The sequence below is a fragment of the Pseudophryne corroboree genome, chromosome 1 (assembly GCF_028390025.1).
Source record: "Pseudophryne corroboree isolate aPseCor3 chromosome 1, aPseCor3.hap2, whole genome shotgun sequence".
NCBI classification, from domain to species: domain Eukaryota; kingdom Metazoa; phylum Chordata; class Amphibia; order Anura; family Myobatrachidae; genus Pseudophryne; species Pseudophryne corroboree.
Genome location: NC_086444.1, coordinates 860,103,026 through 860,127,622, shown reverse-complemented (window position 1 = coordinate 860,127,622; position 24,597 = coordinate 860,103,026). Strand labels below are relative to the sequence as shown.

The 24,597-nt window shown below is 44.7% G+C and overlaps 1 protein-coding gene across 3 annotated transcripts in view; it reads left to right on the top strand.

Annotated features, from left to right (window-relative positions):
- SH2D4A (SH2 domain containing 4A) overlaps nucleotides 1-24,597 on the top strand; it is a 196,993-nt gene that overhangs the window by 91,335 nt on the left and 81,061 nt on the right. For all 3 annotated transcript variants that reach the window (XM_063919989.1, XM_063919991.1, XM_063919990.1), the window contains exon 4: nucleotides 5,508-5,655. In XM_063919989.1, coding sequence (XP_063776059.1) covers nucleotides 5,508-5,655 — 148 coding nt within the window. The remainder of the gene's footprint in view (nucleotides 1-5,507; nucleotides 5,656-24,597) is intronic.

Genomic DNA, 24,597 nt, shown 5'->3' with positions numbered 1-24,597 from the left:
TGGGGGCACAGGTAATGTAGTTAGCAGAAATCCCTCTACTGTGTGCTAAAGAGCCACATAGCCCAACAAGGAGAATGGAAAGTAATGCCCAAATATAACAGGAGGTCTCACCCAGGGGTCACTGAGGCTGCAGTGTCCAGGTGATGTCTCCACTGCTGCTTTCCAGCTGGCCAAGGATACTGAAAGGTCCCTGGAGAGTGTCTGGGACGCCATAGAAGCGCACAGCGTGAAGCATTTCCAGGCACACAGCAGGAGGGAGCTGGGAAAGCTGTATGCTCCAAGCAGAGGGGAATGCTCCGGTGACACAGGCAGGACGAGGTCTGGAGTCAGAAACCAGTGGTGGGGAGAAGCAGCCAGCAAGTCAAGGTCAGCGTGATAACTCCCCACCAAACTGTAGACAGACGCTCCAGGAAGCTGCGGCTGTCACCCGGGAGCAGAGAGGGGAAGTAACAGCACGTGTTGGCAGGGGCGTGGCAGGGGTCCCTGAGGTAATGATTGACAGCTGTTAGTTGCCCAGCAACTAACTTTCCCTCACAGAATAGGGTCAGGGACGCCCCGTGCGATTGCGGCAGGCAGGCGGCCAGGCGCGATCCATATACATTTTAATACATTTATTGCACCGCACTGCCTCTAAATCCACGCAGCCGCCACACTGCCGCAGTCATGGTTACCCCAGAACCTTGGGGCCCCTTACAACGTCGGGGCCCGGTACGGGTGTCCCCTTTGATCCCCCCTGTCGCCGGGCCTGGCTGTGACCACCAGTATATATATATATATATATATATATATATATATATTTTATATATAGCAGTACGGTACAGTAGTCCACTGCTCTACCTCTGTGTTGTCAAGTATCCTATACATCCATACCTGTGCTGCATTTTAGTTGTGCGCAGTATATAGTAGGAGGGGACAGTGCAGAATGTTGCTGTGACCACCAGTATATATATATAGCAGTAGTCCATTGCTCTACCTCTGTGTCGTCAAGTATACTACAAAAGTTCAGTAAAATGACCCAAAAATCAAAATTAAAAGCATCTGATGAGAAGCGTAAACTTGCCAATATGCCATTTACGACACGGAGTGGCAAGGAACGGCTGAGGCCCTGGCCTATGTTCATGGCTAGTGGTTCAGATTCACATGAGGATGGAAGCACTCATCCTCTCGCTAGAAAACTGCAGTGCCACTCCTAGATGGGCCAGGTGTTTTTGTGTCGGCCACTTGGGTCGCTTAGCTTAGCCATCCAGCGACCTCGGTGCAAATTTTAGGACTAAAAATAATATTGTGAGGTGTTCAGAATAGACTGGAAATGAGTGGAAATTATGGTTATTGAGGTTAATAATACTATGGGATCAAAATGACCCCCAAATTCTAAGCTGTTTTTGAGGGTTTTTTGTAAAAAAACACCCGAATTCAAAACACACCCGAATCCGACAAAAAAATTTCAGGGAGCTTTTGGCAAAACGCGTCCGAATCCAAAACACGGCCGTGGAACCGAATCCGAAACCAAAACACAAAACCGAAAAATTTCCGGTGCACATCACTACTTTAGACGCTTCGAATGATGCATTGTGTGCACATTGTACGTTTTTGGGTATGAATACGATGCGTTGCCCTGTGGGTCGAATGTCGCATCCTCAGATCATATGTGCAGCCCATATTATCTGTCGTAGTCTTACAGGTATGCACATCGTACCTTGTATTATGCACATACAATGCATCGTATACGATCAGCATCATTATTGAGTAGCATTACCTTCTAGGTGATCACATGCTTTTTGTGAGGCACACAATCGATTGATTGTATGCTTCATAGTATGCACATAAAACTCCAGATCGTGTGCTAGAGGCTCCCAGGGAGATTGAAGGGAAATCTTATGAGGAATCTGATCAGATTGTGGTCGTCCTAATGTATGGCCAGCTTTATGAAAATGAAGAGAGAGTGCACTTTATGTGCGAGAACCGACGTAAACACCTAGGCCGGTGGCTGTTTTGTAAGGAAACAATACAAGGTATTATGGGGTTAATTCTGTTGTTCTTTGTCAGTCTGTAGTTACTGAGGTGATAGGGTTGGGGTGCAGATTAGTCTATTTAGTCTGATGCCAGGCAGGACTCTTCCTCTTTTTCCTGCGTTTTGCCCTCCCTCCACTTCTTCAGTACACTGGATGGCTAATTTCATATTGAGATTAGCAGCAATGACCCAATAGCTGGGCACTTGCGTGTATTGGTAGGAGATATGGAGGCCCCAGTATTATTTGCCAGGGAGAATGCTAAGTAGCCCTGTAAGTATGGTGGAGGATAGTGGTTTTGGTGTAAGTTGTGGTAGCCACTTGTCATCTGACGTTCTTTGTCTTCCCCACCAGAAGGGTCATTTTTTTGCTGTATTTAAGTAAATAAACATGTTGACTGAATTCTAAATTCCACTCCACTCCACTGTCCATGTCTTTATTTTAGATACTTTAAGGTTAAAGGTTTTACTGTACTGTTCAATGTGACATCTGCTGCTAGGGCGTTTATTACAGTGTTAATTGTGCAGTTTTAAAGGGGTTAATAGACTAGGTTTTCTTATCTTTAACATTCATTGCTGAAATCTAACTTTTAAATGTAGTCCTGTGTGACTCAATGCTAACTATGACTACTGCCATGGCATTTTTCACTTCCTGTTCAAAGGTTGAGTGGCACAAATACCCTTCTGAAGTCTGCAAATTTCAGACAGGTATAACATCCTCTAAGGAACAAGAACAATAAAGTAGCACTGGCTGCAATCATTTCTAGTTGTTTAACAAAAACCCACAATATATTTATAAGTTATTGTTTACAAACATTTATTTTGCTTTTCTGTTCTTTTTTATTTATTTTTAGAATTGTGGGGCTAGAATATTAGAGTGGGCTATTTTGCAATCCTGCAGGAGGATATCTACTTCAATTACAAGATGTGGACTCATACATCATTAATGCATATATGAGGATATGCATCACTTTTTGCAGAAAATGCACCTTAGTCACAATGCAACTAGGACGCACCAGCAGACTGTGCTGATTAATTGCTTTTTTCCATGCCAAGTTCTGTTGTGCTCAATGGCACACAGATATACAAGTGTCGCATATCAAATTAATCAACACAGTGAACCTCATTCAGAGATAGACGCTGATTGTTGCATCTGCAGCAGACAGAGCAGCGGGAGCTGCGAGCTGCCTTCTCTGCTCTCTGCGTGACCGGACCGAGTTTGTGATGCTCTTGAGAGAAGTGGGATACCACCGAAACAGCTGTAGGGCTAATGGGGGGAGAATCCAGCTTGCGGAGACCCCTATGGACATAAGTGACATGTTTAACTTTTTTATATCTACTATGCTGCTGTCATTTGGAAAACAAATTCTATTCATTTAAATAAGAAGCACTTTTTTTGTAAAGCAAAGGTGGTGTGCAGGTATCCTCTTTTTTTTGGGCTACTTAATGGTGCGGTAAAGCATTGATATTACTTGTCTATGAGATTACAGCACCTAAATATTATACAAGTGGAGTGTGTACGGTTTTTCGTTGAGACATATATATATATATATATATATATATATATATACCATTTGTGACTATTATTTAGCATACAATAAAAACATACATAAATGTCAACACTTCCTTGTCTTCAGAGGCATCAGCTAACCCAGAGGTTCCCAAACGCGGTCCTCAAGGCACCCCAACGGTCCTGGTTTTAAATGTATCCATGCTTGGCCACAGGTGACTTAATTAGCACCCTAGTCAATTTGATTTAAACATCTGTGCTGAGCCATGGATATACCTAAAACCTGGACTGTTGGGGTGCCTTGAGGACCGCGTTTGGGAACCTCTGAGCTAACCCCAAAAAATAATGGCAATAGTAAGTCTTATAGTTAAAATGTAAACAAAATGGATAGGGATATCATCAACCACTGGTGTTCCACCATAAAAATATTAGGAAGGTTTGTGTCTTTAAAAAATATACATAAGATTTTCTTTTAGTAAACTTTTATGTATCTTTTTTAAAGACACAAACCATCCTAATATATTTTTTATAGTGGGACCCCGGTGGTCCCTGATACCCCTGTCCATTTCTTTTACAAATATATACTGTACTATACAAAAATTATAGCCAGGTGTGGAGAAAAATGCTGGACAGTAAGAATGCTTTCAGAAATAGTAGCGTTAATAGTTGATTTTTATCATTAACAAAATGCAACGTGAATGAGCAGAAAGAAATGTAAATAAAATCAATATTTGGTGTGACCAGCCTTTGCCTTCAAAATAGCATTCCTCTACTGTAGATACACTTGCACAGTTTTTGTTCTGCGTATAGGCTTGCCAAATCCTTCAGTCTCTTCATGTAATTCTAGACAGACTTAATGATGTTGAGATCAGGGTTCTGTGGAGGCCTTATCACTTCTAGGACTCCTTGTTCTTCTTTACGCTGAAGATAGTTCTTAATGATATTGGCTGTATGCTTAGGGTCATTGTCCTGTTGAAGAATACATTTGGAGCCTGTGTGATGGTATTGCATGAGGGATAAGTACCTGTAATTTTCAGCATTGAGGATAAGATCTGTATAGGATCCCGGCAGTCAGAATGGGTGTGGATCATCAAATTGACAGTGTCTAGGTCGACAGTGTTTATGTCGACCACTATAGGTCGACAGTCCCTAGATCGACATCGTTGGAAGGTCGACAGGGTTTCTAGGTCAACATGTGCTAGGTCGACAGGTCAAAAGGTCGACATGAGGTTTTTGGGGGGGTTTTGGTGTCGTTTTCTGTGTACAGTGACCGGGAAGCCGAATTAGTGCACAGTGTCCCCTCGCATGGCTCGCTTCGCTCACCATGCTTCGGGCAAGGTGCTTCACTCTGCACCGATTACCGTTCCAATCGTAGCCCGCGTGGATCGTTAAGTATGAAAAAAGTTAAAAAAGAGGGGAAAAATTGAAAAACTCATGTCGACCTTTGGACCTGTCGACCTAGCACATGTCGACCCAGGAACCCTGTCGACCTTCCAACCATGTCAACCTAGTGACTGTCGACCTATAGTGGTCGACCTAAACATTGTCAACATAGACAGTGTCGATCTTCAGACCGGATCCCGTCAGAATAATGACGCTGTTCGGAATGCCGATCGAGGTCTGCCGTCTCTCTGCACTGGTAAGCCATGCGCGTGTGTATGTGCGTGCATGCCTGGGTTTGTGTGTGTGTGTGTGTGTGTGTGTGTGTGTGTGTGGGGGGGGGGTGAGGTTAGGTTTTGTCTGCGGGGGGATGGTTAGGGTTAGGCGTTAGGCTGCGGGAGGGGGGGGGGGCGGAAGGTTAGTGTTAGACTCCTCGGGGTGCTTCATAAATGACAGTGCCTTCAGCCTGCTCTATTGATAACTTGAAAGAAAACAGAATTGTGTGTTATACTATAGTAAAGTTCACTAATGTTGCAATTCACTACTACATTAGATTGGATTTTGCGCTAAGCGAAAATAATTATGTATACTGTACCTTCTCTCTCATAGGAAAGCACAAGAGGAAGAATTATCTAAACTGTCCGAAGCCTTAACACTGCACACTCAGAGCGAAACTGTGGAAAGATGGAAGGAAAATGTTGAAATCAAGAAAATAGCCAAACTAGAGAAACAAAAAAGAATAACTGAGGAAAATCAGGTAAGGAATAAATGTGCTAATACTGTGGACTGTAGTGAAACCTGACATGACATACTGTACAATCCTCTTGTGAATAAAGTACTTATACGGGTACAGTATGATATACCAGCCAGGATGCTAGAAGTCAGTATACCAACAGCAGCATCCCAGCCACGTATGCCGGCAGTGGGGCGAGCGCTAGAAAGCACCTTGCAGACTCGCTGCACTCACCAGGCTGCAGGCACGGTGGCTCGCTGCGCTCACCACAGGTTATATTTAGTGATGTGCACCGGAAATTTTTCGGGTTTTGGTTTTGGATTCGGTTCCACGGCCGTGTTTTGGATTCCGACTCGTTTTGGCAAAACCTCCCTGAAAATTTTTTGTCAGATTCGGGTGTGTTTTGGATTCGGGTGGTTTTTTTTCAAAAACAGCTTAAATCATAGAATTTGGGGGTCATTTTGATCCCATAGTATTATTAACCTCAATAACCATAATTTCCACTCATTTCCAGTCTATTCTGAACACCTCACACCTCACAATATTATTTTTAGTCCTAAAATTTGCACCGAGGCCGCTGGATGACTAAGCTAAGCGACCCAAGTGGCCGGCACAAACACCTGGCCCATCTAGGAGTGGCACTGCAGTGTCGGACAGGATGGCACTTGAAAAAATTGTCCCCAAACAGCACATGATGCAAAGAAAAAAAGAGGTGCACCAAGGTCGCTGGATGGCTAAGCTAAGCGACCCAAGTGGCCGGCCTCCCTCCACATTTTTGTTCTCCATCTTTTAATGTGTGGAATTATATGCCAGTAATATATCAATAGCAATGGCCTACTGTACCGTACTGCTATATATATATATATATATAAGATGGAGAGAGACGGCGGCACTCGGAGACTTTCACTTCCAAGTTAATCAAAGCAAAAAGTGCATTTATTCGTCAACGTTTCGGGGGACGAACCCCCTTCCTCAGGACACTGCAAACTAGTGATTATGCAAAGAACAACAACTTAAATACCCTACCTGTACCGTGTATCTGTGTCTGCCTCCACGTCCCCGCCGTCCTGTGCACGGAACCCGCACTTCCGGCAGCGTGTGGCATGCGAAATCCGGAAGTTGCGTCATCCCGCTGCACCGACCCCTCAGTGACGTGGCTGCAGACAGGAGAGAAAACGGTAACCATGGAGATGCGGCGCAGCATCGTAATGCTGCGTAGCCTCATAGTAAATGTGAGCCTTACAAAAATACAAAAATACAATACAAACTACCAACGTGTGAGAGCATAACAATAATGACAAAGCAAAACAGCACAAGTATACTGCATTACAGTGAATCGTGAAATCGTGATGCAGTACTCATAAAAACAGTGACAATAAATGCTTTATAGGTAAATGCACAAGTTAACTTCTGAGATCAGCCCAGTGTGGTCAATAATAAACCATACTCAATCCTGTCACACCAGAGAAAATCAATAAAAAGTGAAAAAATAAATAAATAAAATAAATATATATAAATAAAAAGACTGGAGTATAGTGAATCATAGAACAATTCATTTAGGCATCATACAGTGTATAATGAGTATGATACATACGTAGCCCTGTTTACGGTATACCTATATCACAGTAACATATCACACTAGAGCCCTACTGTGTGGCCAAATAGTGTTTAGGGCTTATTAAAGTTTACCGGTATTAAAGAGGGTGAATGATGCATGGTTGGAAAGCCTGGTAGACATCATACAGCCTGAACCAGGTGGTCACCTATGTGACAAGGTTATCCTGGAGCCCCCTGGCTGCGCAGTGGGTTATGGTGTGACAGCACCATGAACAGCCACTGTGTCTATTGGGCAAACTGGAAATATACAACAAGCTATGCTGTAGGTTTCCTGTCACCCCCATATTTTACGCTATCCCCAAATTACATAAAAATGCCCAACATCCCCCTGGCCGGCCCATCATCTCCGCCAGGGGCTCATTGTGTGAGGCATTAGCCATTTTCCTGGATGTATATTTGCAACCTTGCATCCAGGCCACTTTTACCCACCTCAAGGATTCTAACATGCTTTTGAGGAAGCTGGTCGAGTTTGGGCCGGTCCACCTTGACACCACATTAAATACGCTAGACGTAACAAGCCTATACACATGCATCCCGCACACAGCAGGTTTAGCGGCAGTGAGACACCTCATCACTAATAATCCATTGTACACCGGGCCTGACATTGACTTATTTATCACACTACTGGAATACACACTAACACATAATTATTTTTTGTTTAATGGCCGGTTCTTCATTCAGAAAAGAGGGTGTGCAATGGGGTCGGCAGTGGCTCCGTCACTGGCCAATGCCTACATGTGGGAGGTAGAACGCCGTTTATTTTTTGAACAGACTTCTATTGCCGAACATATTTCAGTATATTTTCGGTATATAGATGATTTGCTTGTGTTTTGGACACATGATCCCCAGATACTTTGCACTTTAATTGAGGAACATAATGGGTCTACCAGCCCGGTCAAGTTCACCCTCACGTCACATGCCAAAGAAATTTGCTTTTTAGATATCAAAATTACACTCCATGATGGCACGATCCGCACGTCATTGTATAGTAAGCCTACCGATCGGAATTCCCTGCTCCGTTATGACAGCTTTCACCCCAGACCTTTGGTCAGAGGCCTGCCGTTTTCTCAGTTTCTCAGGGTCCGCAGAATTACTAGCGAACCTGAGGACCTTGAACAGCAGCTAGATCTGATGTCGGAGAAATTCCGCCAGAGGGGTTACCCCACTGATATACTGAAGCAGGCACGCAGGAAGGTCATGGCCCTTAGTAGGAGTGAGGCGTTGAGGGGTGATAACCCCAGAACAACCAATGACAAAGTTACCTGGGTTAACGAATTTAATACCAACAGCTCCAGGACCAACAAGAGGATTAAACAGATGTGGCCCATTATCAGCTCTGATCCGGGCTTATCAGCCCTGAAACATTCCAGAATCATGCCATGTTATACACGTAGCGCTAACATCAAGGATTTAGTGGTTAAAAATGACATCACGGGCTTTAAAACAGCCACGACAGCCAAACATTTTTTGAGCCGAAAACCTGGCTGTTTTAAATGTTTGGGCTGCACCACATGTAGCTACATGCTCACGGGTGACTCCATTCCACATCCCCATACCGGGAAAAAAATTAACATCCGATGGCCATTGACTTGTAGTTCCTCATATGTAATATACGTATTGGTCTGTCCTTGTAGCCTATATTACGTAGGCAAGACACAATGCCTCTTTAAGGAACGAATGGCCCTTCACAGGTCGGCCATTAGGGCTGCCCTCAACACCGGTAAAAGCGACCAACCGGTCGCACGCCATTTTGTTCAGATGCGACACAGTTTGGCAGCCATCAGATACAAGATAGTGGACCACATCCCGTCCTCTGTCCGCGGTGGAGACAGAGCGACTCAATTGTTACAACTTGAGGCCCGCTGGATTTTTAAATTAGACACCATCCACCCTAGAGGTCTTAATGAACAACTGAATTTACAATGCTTTCTTTAGGTGAGGTTGGCATATATGGCCATCCAGTCATTCCATGCCTGTTTTTTCAGTTGGTTTTCAGTTTGTCCAGTTTGCCCAATAGACACAGTGGCTGTTCATGGTGCTGTCACACCATAACCCACTGCGCAGCCAGGGGGCTCCAGGATAACCTTGTCACATAGGTGACCACCTGGTTCAGGCTGTATGATGTCTACCAGGCTTTCCAACCATGCATCATTCACCCTCTTTAATACCGGTAAACTTTAATAAGCCCTAAACACTATTTGGCCACACAGTAGGGCTCTAGTGTGATATGTTACTGTGATATAGGTATACCGTAAACAGGGCTACGTATGTATCATACTCATTATACACTGTATGATGCCTAAATGAATTGTTCTATGATTCACTATACTCCAGTCTTTTTATTTATATATATTTATTTTATTTATTTATTTTTTCACTTTTTATTGATTTTCTCTGGTGTGACAGGATTGAGTATGGTTTATTATTGACCACACTGGGCTGATCTCAGAAGTTAACTTGTGCATTTACCTATAAAGCATTTATTGTCACTGTTTTTATGAGTACTGCATCACGATTTCACGATTCACTGTAATGCAGTATACTTGTGCTGTTTTGCTTTGTCATTATTGTTATGCTCTCACACGTTGGTAGTTTGTATTGTATTTTTGTATTTTTGTAAGGCTCACATTTACTATGAGGCTACGCAGCATTACGATGCTGCGCCGCATCTCCATGGTTACCGTTTTCTCTCCTGTCTGCAGCCACGTCACTGAGGGGTCGGTGCAGCGGGATGACGCAACTTCCGGATTTCGCATGCCACACGCTGCCGGAAGTGCGGGTTCCGTGCACAGGACGGCGGGGACGTGGAGGCAGACACAGATACACGGTACAGGTAGGGTATTTAAGTTGTTGTTCTTTGCATAATCACTAGTTTGCAGTGTCCTGAGGAAGGGGGTTCGTCCCCCGAAACGTTGACGAATAAATGCACTTTTTGCTTTGATTAACTTGGAAGTGAAAGTCTCTGAGTGCCGCCGTCTCTCTCCATCTTGCATATTGGGGCTGCCATACCCTTAGGAGGGCACCGGAGCAAATACCCCTACGGGGACCACGGAGTGCCGGGCTGCTTCCATGGATTGCATATAGTGGATCCCAGGCTTGCACCAGTGGCTCCATTACAGCCAAGGCACCCGTATGATTTTTACCAAGTTTAAGTCACACAGGATTACAGCTTTCTCCTTGCACTGGGGATTTTGGCACTTTTTTGCGATTTTTGCACAGTAAGCATTTGCACTTTTTGCACTGTCACTTTAATGCACCACTGTGTGTTCTGGCACAGTTACACTGAGATCACCAGCCTGCCACATTGGATACAGTCGGCATCATGTCGGCTGTCGATACGGATACAGGAGACGCTATGTCATACATCCTCCAATGTGACACATATGACACATTAAGTTTTTCAGACATAGAGGCGGATCACATTCTAATAAAGGAATCAGCGTTTGACGAGAGTATAGGCACCTCCAATGAGGAACTATACCGTGAATTCTACAAATTAAAGAAACGGGAAATAGATTTCATGTTCCATGGCCGCACGCTGTCCGATTATTTTAGAAACAAGCAGATACCCAGGGGGTTTCGAGTACAAAACTCCCCCACCATCGGACGTCACAATCCCACCTTCTGCAAAAGGTGGATTGCAGTTTTAAACAAATGTGCTATGGACTTGATGCTGTTGGTGATCGAGGAGTCCACCAGAGAGGTCACCTGCACACGTGACAAACTAAAGGCATTTGAGGAACAACATCTGAATACCCTCACTGGAGACAAAACCACTAATTGGCTAGACAAACTAAAGACTCAGGTTGAACTGTACCGCACTGAGCTTATCAAGTTCAAGAAGGATAAATTGAAGAAGGTGCAATCCGACTACGAGCAACATCGGGTCTACACTTGGTTAACTAATTCCACAGCTCCCTCTGGGCCACACAGAGGTAGAGGCTACCGGAGACAACGTGTTCATCATTTACAACGTAGCACTTCAGCTAGCGAAACTGATGACGCACTCACTGCTGAACAGACCCCCCCTCCACAGGGGGCCCCTTTAGGGGCAATCACCAGGGCAGTGGCCTCCGGCAGAAGAAAACGCCCACCCGCAGGGGCGGGCAGTCGAGGCGGCAAAAGGGGCGGCCGCCCCCCACGATAGACTCGGATGCCATCTTCAACCTTTCCTCGGTACCCCTCTCCCCGGCGGAAACATCTGTCTTAGCCAAAGGACTCGCATACGTCCCCACAAAGTCTCCCGACAAGTTTAGGTGGAAGGTAGAGACTTTTAAATTTAACAGATCCCTCAAGCTCCGTGAACATTTCGATAAATCACCCATGCATCCAGTTAAACCCAGTTTACATCCCCAGATTAGGAAACTAGGTACTGCTTCTAAATTTGATCCAGTTTCCACCAATGCGTCCATCAAAACCTTCTCACGGATGATGGATGGCTTACAGGATGTTCCAGCCCCCCGGATTAACAAAAATCTCACACGAGAAGAACAACTGGCCCTTAAATCTCTCCAGGGGAGGCAGGACATAATTGTTAGGGGAGCAGATAAAGGCGGTGGGATCGTCGTCATGGACACGGACTTTTATATTGCAGAATGTGATCGTCTGCTGGCTGACAGTGACACATATAGCGTACTGTCTGCTGACCCTACCCATGAGTTTAAATCTGAGCTGGACGATATTTTAAGTTTAGCTTTGTCTGAAGGGCTTATTTCACAAGAAATATACAACAAGCTATGCTGTAGGTTTCCTGTCACCCCCATATTTTACGCTATCCCCAAATTACATAAAAATGCCCAACATCCCCCTGGCCGGCCCATCATCTCCGCCAGGGGCTCATTGTGTGAGGCATTAGCCATTTTCCTGGATGTATATTTGCAACCTTGCATCCAGGCCACTTTTACCCACCTCAAGGATTCTAACATGCTTTTGAGGAAGCTGGTCGAGTTTGGGCCGGTCCACCTTGACACCACATTAAATACGCTAGACGTAACAAGCCTATACACATGCATCCCGCACACAGCAGGTTTAGCGGCAGTGAGACACCTCATCACTAATAATCCATTGTACACCGGGCCTGACATTGACTTATTTATCACACTACTGGAATACACACTAACACATAATTATTTTTTGTTTAATGGCCGGTTCTTCATTCAGAAAAGAGGGTGTGCAATGGGGTCGGCAGTGGCTCCGTCACTGGCCAATGCCTACATGTGGGAGGTAGAACGCCGTTTATTTTTTGAACAGACTTCTATTGCCGAACATATTTCAGTATATTTTCGGTATATAGATGATTTGCTTGTGTTTTGGACACATGATCCCCAGATACTTTGCACTTTAATTGAGGAACATAATGGGTCTACCAGCCCGGTCAAGTTCACCCTCACGTCACATGCCAAAGAAATTTGCTTTTTAGATATCAAAATTACACTCCATGATGGCACGATCCGCACGTCATTGTATAGTAAGCCTACCGATCGGAATTCCCTGCTCCGTTATGACAGCTTTCACCCCAGACCTTTGGTCAGAGGCCTGCCGTTTTCTCAGTTTCTCAGGGTCCGCAGAATTACTAGCGAACCTGAGGACCTTGAACAGCAGCTAGATCTGATGTCGGAGAAATTCCGCCAGAGGGGTTACCCCACTGATATACTGAAGCAGGCACGCAGGAAGGTCATGGCCCTTAGTAGGAGTGAGGCGTTGAGGGGTGATAACCCCAGAACAACCAATGACAAAGTTACCTGGGTTAACGAATTTAATACCAACAGCTCCAGGACCAACAAGAGGATTAAACAGATGTGGCCCATTATCAGCTCTGATCCGGGCTTATCAGCCCTGAAACATTCCAGAATCATGCCATGTTATACACGTAGCGCTAACATCAAGGATTTAGTGGTTAAAAATGACATCACGGGCTTTAAAACAGCCACGACAGCCAAACATTTTTTGAGCCGAAAACCTGGCTGTTTTAAATGTTTGGGCTGCACCACATGTAGCTACATGCTCACGGGTGACTCCATTCCACATCCCCATACCGGGAAAAAAATTAACATCCGATGGCCATTGACTTGTAGTTCCTCATATGTAATATACGTATTGGTCTGTCCTTGTAGCCTATATTACGTAGGCAAGACACAATGCCTCTTTAAGGAACGAATGGCCCTTCACAGGTCGGCCATTAGGGCTGCCCTCAACACCGGTAAAAGCGACCAACCGGTCGCACGCCATTTTGTTCAGATGCGACACAGTTTGGCAGCCATCAGATACAAGATAGTGGACCACATCCCGTCCTCTGTCCGCGGTGGAGACAGAGCGACTCAATTGTTACAACTTGAGGCCCGCTGGATTTTTAAATTAGACACCATCCACCCTAGAGGTCTTAATGAACAACTGAATTTACAATGCTTTCTTTAGGTGAGGTTGGCATATATGGCCATCCAGTCATTCCATGCCTGTTTTTTCAGTTGGTTTTCAGTTTGTCCAGTTTGCCCAATAGACACAGTGGCTGTTCATGGTGCTGTCACACCATAACCCACTGCGCAGCCAGGGGGCTCCAGGATAACCTTGTCACATAGGTGACCACCTGGTTCAGGCTGTATGATGTCTACCAGGCTTTCCAACCATGCATCATTCACCCTCTTTAATACCGGTAAACTTTAATAAGCCCTAAACACTATTTGGCCACACAGTAGGGCTCTAGTGTGATATGTTACTGTGATATAGGTATACCGTAAACAGGGCTACGTATGTATCATACTCATTATACACTGTATGATGCCTAAATGAATTGTTCTATGATTCACTATACTCCAGTCTTTTTATTTATATATATTTATTTTATTTATTTATTTTTTCACTTTTTATTGATTTTCTCTGGTGTGACAGGATTGAGTATGGTTTATTATTGACCACACTGGGCTGATCTCAGAAGTTAACTTGTGCATTTACCTATAAAGCATTTATTGTCACTGTTTTTATGAGTACTGCATCACGATTTCACGATTCACTGTAATGCAGTATACTTGTGCTGTTTTGCTTTGTCATTATTGTTATGCTCTCACACGTTGGTAGTTTGTATTGTATTTTTGTATTTTTGTAAGGCTCACATTTACTATGAGGCTACGCAGCATTACGATGCTGCGCCGCATCTCCATGGTTACCGTTTTCTCTCCTGTCTGCAGCCACGTCACTGAGGGGTCGGTGCAGCGGGATGACGCAACTTCCGGATTTCGCATGCCACACGCTGCCGGAAGTGCGGGTTCCGTGCACAGGACGGCGGGGACGTGGAGGCAGACACAGATACACGGTACAGGTAGGGTATTTAAGTTGTTGTTCTTTGCATAATCACTAGTTTGCAGTGTCCTGAGGAAGGGGGTTCGTCCCCCGAAACGTTGACGAATAAATGCACTTTTTGCTTTGATTAACTTGGAAGTGAAAGTCTCTGAGTGCCGCCGTCTCTCTCCATCTTGCATATTGGGGCTGCCATACCCTTAGGAGGGCACCGGAGCAAATACCCCTACGGGGACCACGGAGTGCCGGGCTGCTTCCATGGATTATATATATATATATATATATATACTGGTGGTCAGCAAAATTCTGCACTGTCCTCCTACTATATACTGCGCACAACTACAATGCAGCACAGATATGGATAGTATCCTTGACGACACAGAGGTAGATCAATGGACTACTGTACCGTACTGCTATATATATATATATATATATATATATATATATATATATATATACTGGTGTTCAGCAAAATTCTGCACTGTCCTCCTACTATATACTGTGCACAACTACAATGCAGCACAGAAATGGATAGTATACTTGACGACACAGAGGTAGAGCAATGGACTACTGTACTGTACTGCTATATATATATATATATATATATATATATATATATATACTGGTGTTCAGCAAAATTCTGCACTGTCCTCCTACTATATACTGTGCACAACTACAATGCAGCACAGAAATGGATAGTATACTTGACGACACAGAGGTAGAGCAATGGACTACTGTACCGTACTGCTATATATATATATGTATGTATATATATATATATATATAGCTATCTCTCGCTATCATCTCCGAAGCACGTGTGAAAATGGCGGCGACGCGCGGCTCCTTATATAGAATACGAATCTCGCGAGAATACGACAGCGGGATGATGACGTTCGGGTGCGCTCGGGTTAACCGAGCAAGGCGGGAAGATCCGAGGCTGCCTCGGAACCGTCTAAAATAGGTGAAGTTCGGGGGGGCTTCGTATCTTGACGAACCGAACCCGCTCATCTCTAGTTATATTCTCCCTCTATGGGTGTCTTGGGCACCACAGAGGGAGAATAGCTTGTGTCGCCGGGATTCGGCGTCTGCATATCACTGCTTGTCGGGATTCCGGCTTCTGTATTGTGATTGACGGGATCCCGACTGGCGGAGTGCTAACTGCTTCCCATTTGTACAATAGAGGATATAAGGAGAGTTTTGCATAGCTATGAAGAGATAAATAACCTGACACCTTCTGTATCATATACAGCTTTTCAAGACTTACCCAGGCAAAAGTATGTACTGTTGTATAAAACAATGCAATGGTCTTATTGTCTATGGAATAAATAATAATAGATACAAGATACACTCCTTAAAACAGAAATAGGTCTTCTACTCACAAGCCTGCACTGCACAGTCCGTTGATTTGAGACAAAGCAATCGTCATCATATGCAATTTGAGTTACTATTAATCAGTGTTTACTGCTATGGGCAGATGCATAGCCACCTATGAGTACGTAGCACCATACAGGCTCTGAAAGTAAATGAAACATAAAATACAACTTGTCAAATAACTTAAAGTCTTCCCCTTGTGCCCTTTAGTAGATCACAGAAGTTAGGCAACTTGGTTATGTTTGACAACATTTTTCCAACATAAGTTTCAATGATGTCAAAGAATAGTTATACCTAACGTCAGGGGTTCTCAAACACGGTCCTCAAGGCAGGTTTTAGGTATAACCATGGCTCAGCACAGACGGTTAAATTAAATTGACTGAGGTGGCCAAGCATGGATAAACGTAAAACCTGGACCGCTGGGGTGCCTCAAGGACTGCTTTTGAGAACCTCCGCCGAACGTCATTGTGATTGGTGTCTACCATATCTTAATTTTACATGTTTGTGAATTCAGTCGACTGATGACCATGTTCATCATGAGATAACTGTGACTGAGACTCATCTGCTGTCACTTTTGTATACCCCCTTAATTAACTGAAACTTTTTTGTTGCTCCAGTCCTGTAAGCATGATCTGTGTTATAAGACGGTGGAAAGAAGGCATGTCTACTATCAGTTAATTTGCTATATTCGCAAACAGATACAGAATGGCATGAAGTGCGTCAGTCAGACATTGTGCCCTTGTGCTTGCCCTTCCTTATGTTTCCTTGTTTGGTCTGCTTTTTATCTGCATACAGTGCTCAGACAGCAGCTGTCTGTAACTCCCCTAAACACTGATTAATAAAACCCTATGTATGCCTTAAGTTAAAAAAAAAACTACACTGCAGTGGCTGGAATCTCTATATAAGATTAAATTTGGTATTCAGTAGAAGTCTGAGAATCCCCAGTAAATGTAACCGAACAAGTCAGGGGCATATTAACAGAGGTGGAGGTCCTTCCGTAACCTCCTCCATCCAGGCACCCTCTGTAGTAAGTGCCCGACAGCGCAATAGAGTCTGAGCACTAGAGGGGCGCAAACTCTATTGCACACGCACAAGTCTCCAGGAAAATTGCAAGGAGCATGTGTAAAACTCCGGGAATATGGCCGCTGCACCATTTACCCATTGTGGAGACCTGCTGCCACCGGCAAGGGACTCCGGAGAGGTGATTATTGAATAAATGGGTGCAGGGTGTGCCGTGTGGGGCCCCTGGACTCCAGGGACCCACATGCACCATACACACTGCACCCATTATAGATTATAGAAGTGAATTAAGAGCTGACATATATATCAATTATACTGTATATAGAGATGTGCACGGATCCTCATGTATTGGTTTTCTTTTGCCAAAACTACCCTCAGTGTTTTGGTTTTCGGTTTTGGCAAAAACACCCTCAACTGTTTTGATTTGGATTCAGAATTGATTTTGGTTTGAGATTTCTTTAAAATTTATAAAAACACATAAGTTGTGTCATTTGGACCCATTTTCGTTCCTACAGTATTATTAACATCAATAACAAATTTCCAGTCAATTTTGACCACACTCTCCAGTGAGAAATGGCCCCTGAAATCACAAGGGAGAGACTTGCAGGTAATCCAAAACTCAATATGATTTAAATCCGAGTTCCGAAACGAGCGAAGCTCCGAATCGGGACTCTGTTTGACTCAGATCCCCTAAATTCGGGTAAGTTTGGATTACTAAAAAAACTGAACCGCACATCTCTAATTATATAGTTAGTATATATCTTCAGCTCAAATGAGCTAATCACACACTAAATGGGGTAATTCAGATCTGATCGAAGATGGATTAAATGTAGCACATCTATGATCAGTTTCTCTGACATGCGGGGGGACGCCCAGCACAGGGGTAGTCCGCCCCACATATCAGGCTCTATTCCCCCCTCCCCCAGCCCCCCCCCCCCCCCTTCCTGCAAGGGTGCAAAAGCATTGCACAGCGGCAATGCTTTTGCACCCGGCTAGTCCCGGGTCGCAGCGGCTGCGTGTGACGTCACGCAGTCGCCGTGGCCCATCCCCGCAACGTCCGGACCGCGCCCCCGCCAACGGCATTCTAACACCGTTGGCACGTCCCCTCCCGCTCCACGACCGCCTCTGCCTGTCAATCAGGTAGAGGCGATCACAGCCCTCAGATGCTGTTAGCACCTCACCGGGCTCCCGGGGTGTGCACGCGCAGTGCACATGCTACGCAAGCGCACTCCACAAAGGGATTCAGACTGTGATCGCTGCAGATGTAGCGATCAAGTCTGAATTACCTCCAAAGTCAACTAATTTACAATAAATGCATAAACAAGCAATATTATTCAAGTATTAATTTCTGAATAAAACAGAAACTATATAGTAAAATCTGAATCTGTGGCCACAGACTATTTGTAGTTCATATGCTCAATTATGCCTCTTATGGTATTACTTGGTACCAATTTGTTAGTAGGATTATTGAAACTTACATTAGTCATTAATACAGTACTCCTTGTTTTTTGGTTTGAACAGGACGTACTGTAGCAATGCAAATTCCGGAGATAAATTTACATGACTAGAGTACTAGAGGGCATATAGCTCAAAGTTGCTCATACCCATAGGCATTTCTATCATGGGTGCATGTGTGCGGTGCACACGGCCCGTGGGTCCAGGGGTGGCCCACACCACACCCATATTTTAATACTCACTTTTCCGGAGTCCAGCGTTGGACGCTGCAGCCACAGCCGTTGTGGCAAAAAATCACTTAAAAAATGTCCGCCGTGCATGTGCAGTACAAATTTTGGCTCTGGAACATGGCGGGCGCCATGTTTACGGAGATCTACGCATGCGCAGGAGACTTCGGCACAATTCTGGTGCCTACGGCGCCGTGTAGAGGATGGGGCCCACCCGGAGACTGCACACGAACTCCCTCCTGTCTTAAGACGCCCCTGTTCATACCGCATGTTGTCCATAGATGGAAAATAGTACTTTCAATAGTATTTGCACCAATTGTGTTCTGTATGGGAAATCCTCCCATCCCTTTAGCTTAAACAGGCAAACAATGTTGTTAGTAGGGAGGTGGACAGAAATTTAAAATGAGCCCTTATTGCTCCCTATTGCAGGAGCACACCGATGTTGCAGCAGCACAGTGGGAGTTTCCTAACACTCAATATGCAGATAGGGTCTGAGTTGCAGTGTACTGGCCATTCCTTGCATTTAGCTCTCTGTGCTTGTATGTACAGTATATAAACCACCTGTCTTGATACTGACGCGTTTCTCTGCCTCTAAAGGGGGCAGTTCATCAGTGGAATAAAACAATGATCCTGCTGTCTTTTGCCTATTTTTATCCCTAAATGTGTAAATAATAGGATTTTGCTTATGTCATGTCAGGTTTTACTGCTTATGGGAAATTGTCTAGTCTGTTTTTAATAGGTATATTTACTAAGAAATGGTTTTTGAAAACGCACAATATTTGCAGATTTTACCTGCCATACTTATAAAGAGCAATAATAGTAAATACAGGCTTGTTTTACAATAAAACATTTGCCTTTTTTAATTTTTTCGGTAAAATAAGCAAAAATCATGTTTTTTGAAAATCCATTGCTAGTAAACATACTTAGTAAGCTGCAACAAACTAACTTGTAACACAATGTTTGCTCACTTCTCTTTGGTGTTAGGTGCCACTTTTGATCTTGTACTTGCTGTGGTGCTCTATTTGTTTTTTTTATTGTGCTATTATTATTCAAGTATGCGGTTATGGGAAAGTGCAATACTTTAATGGTGTAATGATAGTGTTTATGTCAAATGTGTTAGGAATTTGTTTTGTATTGTTGAATGTCGCAGTGATACATGTTTGGTTACCACCAGTAGTCATCAATAATAACCTGTCTAGCTTGGTGGCAGCCTAACTCTGCTGACCACAGGGCAATTGGAAATGCATGGCTTCCCTTTGCACATGCGCAGCAGCTCTGCTTAACCCAGCGGAGATTTAATGAAGCTTACAGGGAAAGATTCAAGGTAATTGGAGTTAAGCTGACCTCCCTAATGGAGTCTACATGGACAGCCGTAAAGTGGGCAAAGTAGAGTAAGGCTGTAGAAATCTTGTAGTTCTCCAGAGTTAACCTATTGATAGGGAGGCAGAATAAGTGATAGAGCTTTTTTACACAATTATTTTGTAATTACACAAGCAAAATGTTTCTTCATCACATCACAAATATAACACATATTTTTACACTATAACACTTATATTCTTACACAGCAAACAAACAACACCACACTTTGGCCCACATGGGGAATTAAAACACACATTGGTCCCCACAGTAATTGCACATATTGTCCCCCCACAGCAATCACACACATCCCCCCCCACAGTAATTACACATATTGTCCCCCCACAGTAATTACACATATCGTCCCCGCCCAGCAATTACACACATTGCCCCCCCCACACACACAGTAATTACACACATTGCCCCCCACACACACACAGTAATTACACACATTGCCCCCCACACACACAGTAATTACACACATTGCCCCCCACACACACACAGCAATTACACACATTGCCCCCCACACACACACAGTAATTACACATCCCCCCCCACACACACAGTAATTACACACATTGCCCCCCACACACACACACACACACACACACACACACACACACACACACACACACAGTAATTACACACATTGCCACACACACACACACACACACACACACACACACACACACACAGTAATTACACACATTGCCCTCCACACACACACACACACACACACACCGTAATTACACACATTGCCCCCCCCCCACACACACACACAGTAATTACACATCCCCCCCCCCCACACACACACAGTAATTACACACATGGGCCCCCCACACACACACACAGTAATTACATACATGGGCCCCCCACAGTAATTACACATATTGGCCCCCACATTAATTCTGCACACTGTTCACACAGCTATTACTGTAAAATTAATACAAATACACTGGACCATACCTGTAAGGTTTCAGCATCACTTTTGCTTTTGCCTCTCCCTCCCTCAGCGTCAGCCGGCAGGGGTTAATGCAGTGAGGTGCAGCAGGGAGCAGCACTTTGCTGGTGGCTGGCAGGCAGGGGTTAATGCAGCCGTGAGCAGTGAGGAGCAGTAGGGAGCAGCACTTGCCTGGTGGCGGCGGGCGGACAGCCAGGCTTGCGGCGGGCGGGTGGGCAGGCGATGTGTCACGCTGCGTTGCCAAAGTTCACCAGCGTGATGACGGGCAGCGCATCTCTGGCGGCACATCTGAAAGCCACTGGTGGCACACCAGTGTGCCACGGCACAGTGGTTGAAAACCACTGCTCTGGTATAATACCCAAGTCTTCTCTCTGTGTTGTGTCATATTCAAGATAATGTACTACAATAAGACCATATACAGTAAATAGAGCCAATACATTACAGCCACATGAAGGTGGACATCCCCTTTAAATAAAGCTTTCATTCATCAGTTTAGCTGGAGCTATGTTCATCTAGGTCAGTGGTTTTCAACCGTGGACCTCAAGTACCCCCAACAGTTCATGTTTTCCAGGTCTTCTCACAGGATTGTAAGTGAAATAATTTGCTCCACCTGTGGGTCTTTTAAAATGTGTCAGTGAGTAATGAATTCAACTGCTAGGTGACCTGGAAAACATGAACTGTTGGGAGTACTTGAGGACCAAGGTTGAGAACCACTGATCTAGGTGATTATCTACAAATTTGACTAACAACAATAATTAAGTGCATTAAATCGGAAAGGGCCAGCATGGCCGAGATTACCTTTTCTTTCCTATTGTGCCACCTAGTTATTAGTTGGCCCTGTAAATGTGGCTCCTATGTGTCCAGATTTTCCAAGGACAGTCTTCAAAAATCTTTAACTCAACAACCCATGTTATCAGGCAAAGTGGGGAAAGATTAGAACGGTTTTACCTCATATGAGAGAAATAGAACCAGAGGCAGAACTCTGGGAGGCAACGGAGTCATCTGCCGCCGGGCTCCTGCTCTGAAGGGGGGCACCTCTCCTCCCATTCTGTGACACCATTGAATTAAGTTAATTGATAGCTGTCGCTGTCTTTTCAGTGGCCGACTTCCTCACTGGTCCCTGCACACTACAAATCACACCCTGTTTTATTATACTGTAAATACATATTTTACAAGTATCACACCCAAGATTAGAAACCACAACCTATTACACTGGAAGCAGACACCTTACTGATGAAGCTGTTTGCTCCTGTATAGGAAATATGAGAATTTATTTTATTTTTTTTTGAGAAAAAGTTTTTATTGAATTTTGAACTTTTAACAAGATATTCATAAGATATACATTACAGGTATCACACATTGGTACATATCGCATTCAACTGTCAAAGAGCAGTGGCAGAGTATCTATCTATGTACAATATCGAGTGAGTAAAGAATCAAACAGGCACGCATGCCAATGTATAGAAAGCTGTCAATAGATAGTGTAATACATTTGGTGTGTACCGTAGCTAAGGGCGAAGGAATATCTCTTAATGAAGCATTATAGCTTATAAAAGAAAAACAAAGAGTAAGTTTAAGATTAGAAGTAGAAGAGAAAAGAGGCAAGGAGGGGGAAGAGAAAAGAAGGGAGGGAGGATTGGGAAGGGAGGAAAGGGAGGAATGGTCGGGCGGTCCCAGTCGCCTGGGCAGTGCGTCAGATTATCCTCAGTTGGATAGGGTATTGTGATGGTTCCCATTATCTTATATGGTAGTTAGTGGAGGTTCAGCACCGAAGTGTGACGTCCAGGGTGACCACGTATTGCTAAAATTATCAGGGGTGTCCCGGAGAACCGCTGTAATATGTTCCAATCTATAGGTTTGCCATATAGCATTTATGGTAGCAGGGGTCGTGGGGGGTGACAGAGATTTCCAGTTGGCCGCGATTTGGCATTTGGCCGTATTTAAAATATGCTTAATTAGCTTTTGTTGGTGGCGAGGGGTGTGAGGTATTGGGCGAGAGAGCAGGGAATAGAGAGGAGACATCGGGATCGTCAATCCGAGGACCTTAAAGATAAGTCTATGGACCCTAGTCCAACATCCCTTAATTTGCGGGCAGTTCCACCAAATATGCAGCAGGGTTCCGCGCTGGCCGCATTGACGCCAACAGTTATCCGAGCAGGAGGGGTAAATTGAATGGAGACGCGATGGTACCAGGTACCAACGGTAATATAGTTTGTAGGCATTTTCTTTAATTCGGACCGAAATGGAGCTCGTGGAAATTTCTTGCCTGATCTCAGACCACTCATCTGTCGTCAGGGTTTCACCTACCTCCCGCTCCCACGCTACTTCGTGGGGTTCCTTCGGGGGCGAGTTGTGAGCTAATAAGATTTGATATATAGTTGAGAGTAAGCCTTTAGTTGATCGTCAGGTACAGCAGAGGGATTCAAAGCTCGTTTTACCTCCCACGGGCGGTGTTCCGGAGATAGAGGCAAAAAAGTGGCGTATCTGCAAGAATTGATAGAAGGTTGAGCGTGGGAGCGAGAAACGGGATTGTAAGACGTCAAACGTGGGGAACGTATGTAGCGGGGCGATGTCTAGAAGGAAAAGTGAGTTATGGCTGGTCCAGGACTCAAAAGCTAAGTGGTTCTCCCCTGGCGGGAATGCCGGGTTGTTCCACAGAGGGGTGAGTAGAGGGTGAAAGGAGCGTAGCCGGTAAAGACGTGAGCAAAGGTCCCATATGGCAAGGGTGAATTTCACTGTGGGCAACAGCGAGGAAGCTGGGGGACGGCTATTCGGTCGACACCAGAGCAAGCTGTAGGGGGAATATCTGTGGAGTGTGGTAGTCTCTAGTTGCGTCCAGATTCTGTGTCCAGGATTATCGTGCCAAAGGACACATGTGGTTAAGTGAGCAGCTCTATAGTATTTAAGGAGGTCAGGAACTCCTAGACCCCCTTCTAGACGATGCTTTTGGAGGATTCGCATCTTTACTCTGGGCTTTCGCCCTGCCCAGATAAATCTGGTGAGGTCTGCTTGAAGATTTTTAAGGATTGAGGTGGGGACGTGGATGGGAAGAGTTTGCCATAGATATAACAGACGGGGCAGTAGTGTCATCTTAACGGCCGTCATTCGTCCAAACCAAGACAGGATGTATTTATTCCACTTTGTCATATCGTGTTTAATAGAGGTTAAGAGTCTGGGAAAGTTGGCAGCATAGAGACCAGAGTAGGACTTAGTGAGATAGATGCCCAGGTATTTGAGTTTATCAGCTCGCCAAGCACATGGGAAGGCGGCCTGTAGGAGTCGAAGATCTGGGTCCGCGACATGTAGGGCTAATATTTCGGTTTTGTCTGAGTTAATGTTGTAATTTGAAAATCTGCTATACGTAGCTATCTCCTCTATCAGATGTGGGAGGGAGGCAGGTGGGTCAGTCAGGGTGAGAATGACGTCATCGGCATATAGAGCAATTTTGTGATTGTGAGCTCCCGACGTGACACCAGATATGTTACGGTTTAGTCTAATTCTAGCTGCCAACGGTTCCATAATAAGGGCGAAGAGTAGGGGGGAAAGGGGACAGCCCTGTCGGGTGCCGTTGCGTATGGGAAGAGGATCAGAGGAAAGGCCATTAATTAAGATAGAGGCTGAGGGGTTCTGATACAGCGAAGTAACGCCTTTATAGAAGGCGCCATGCAG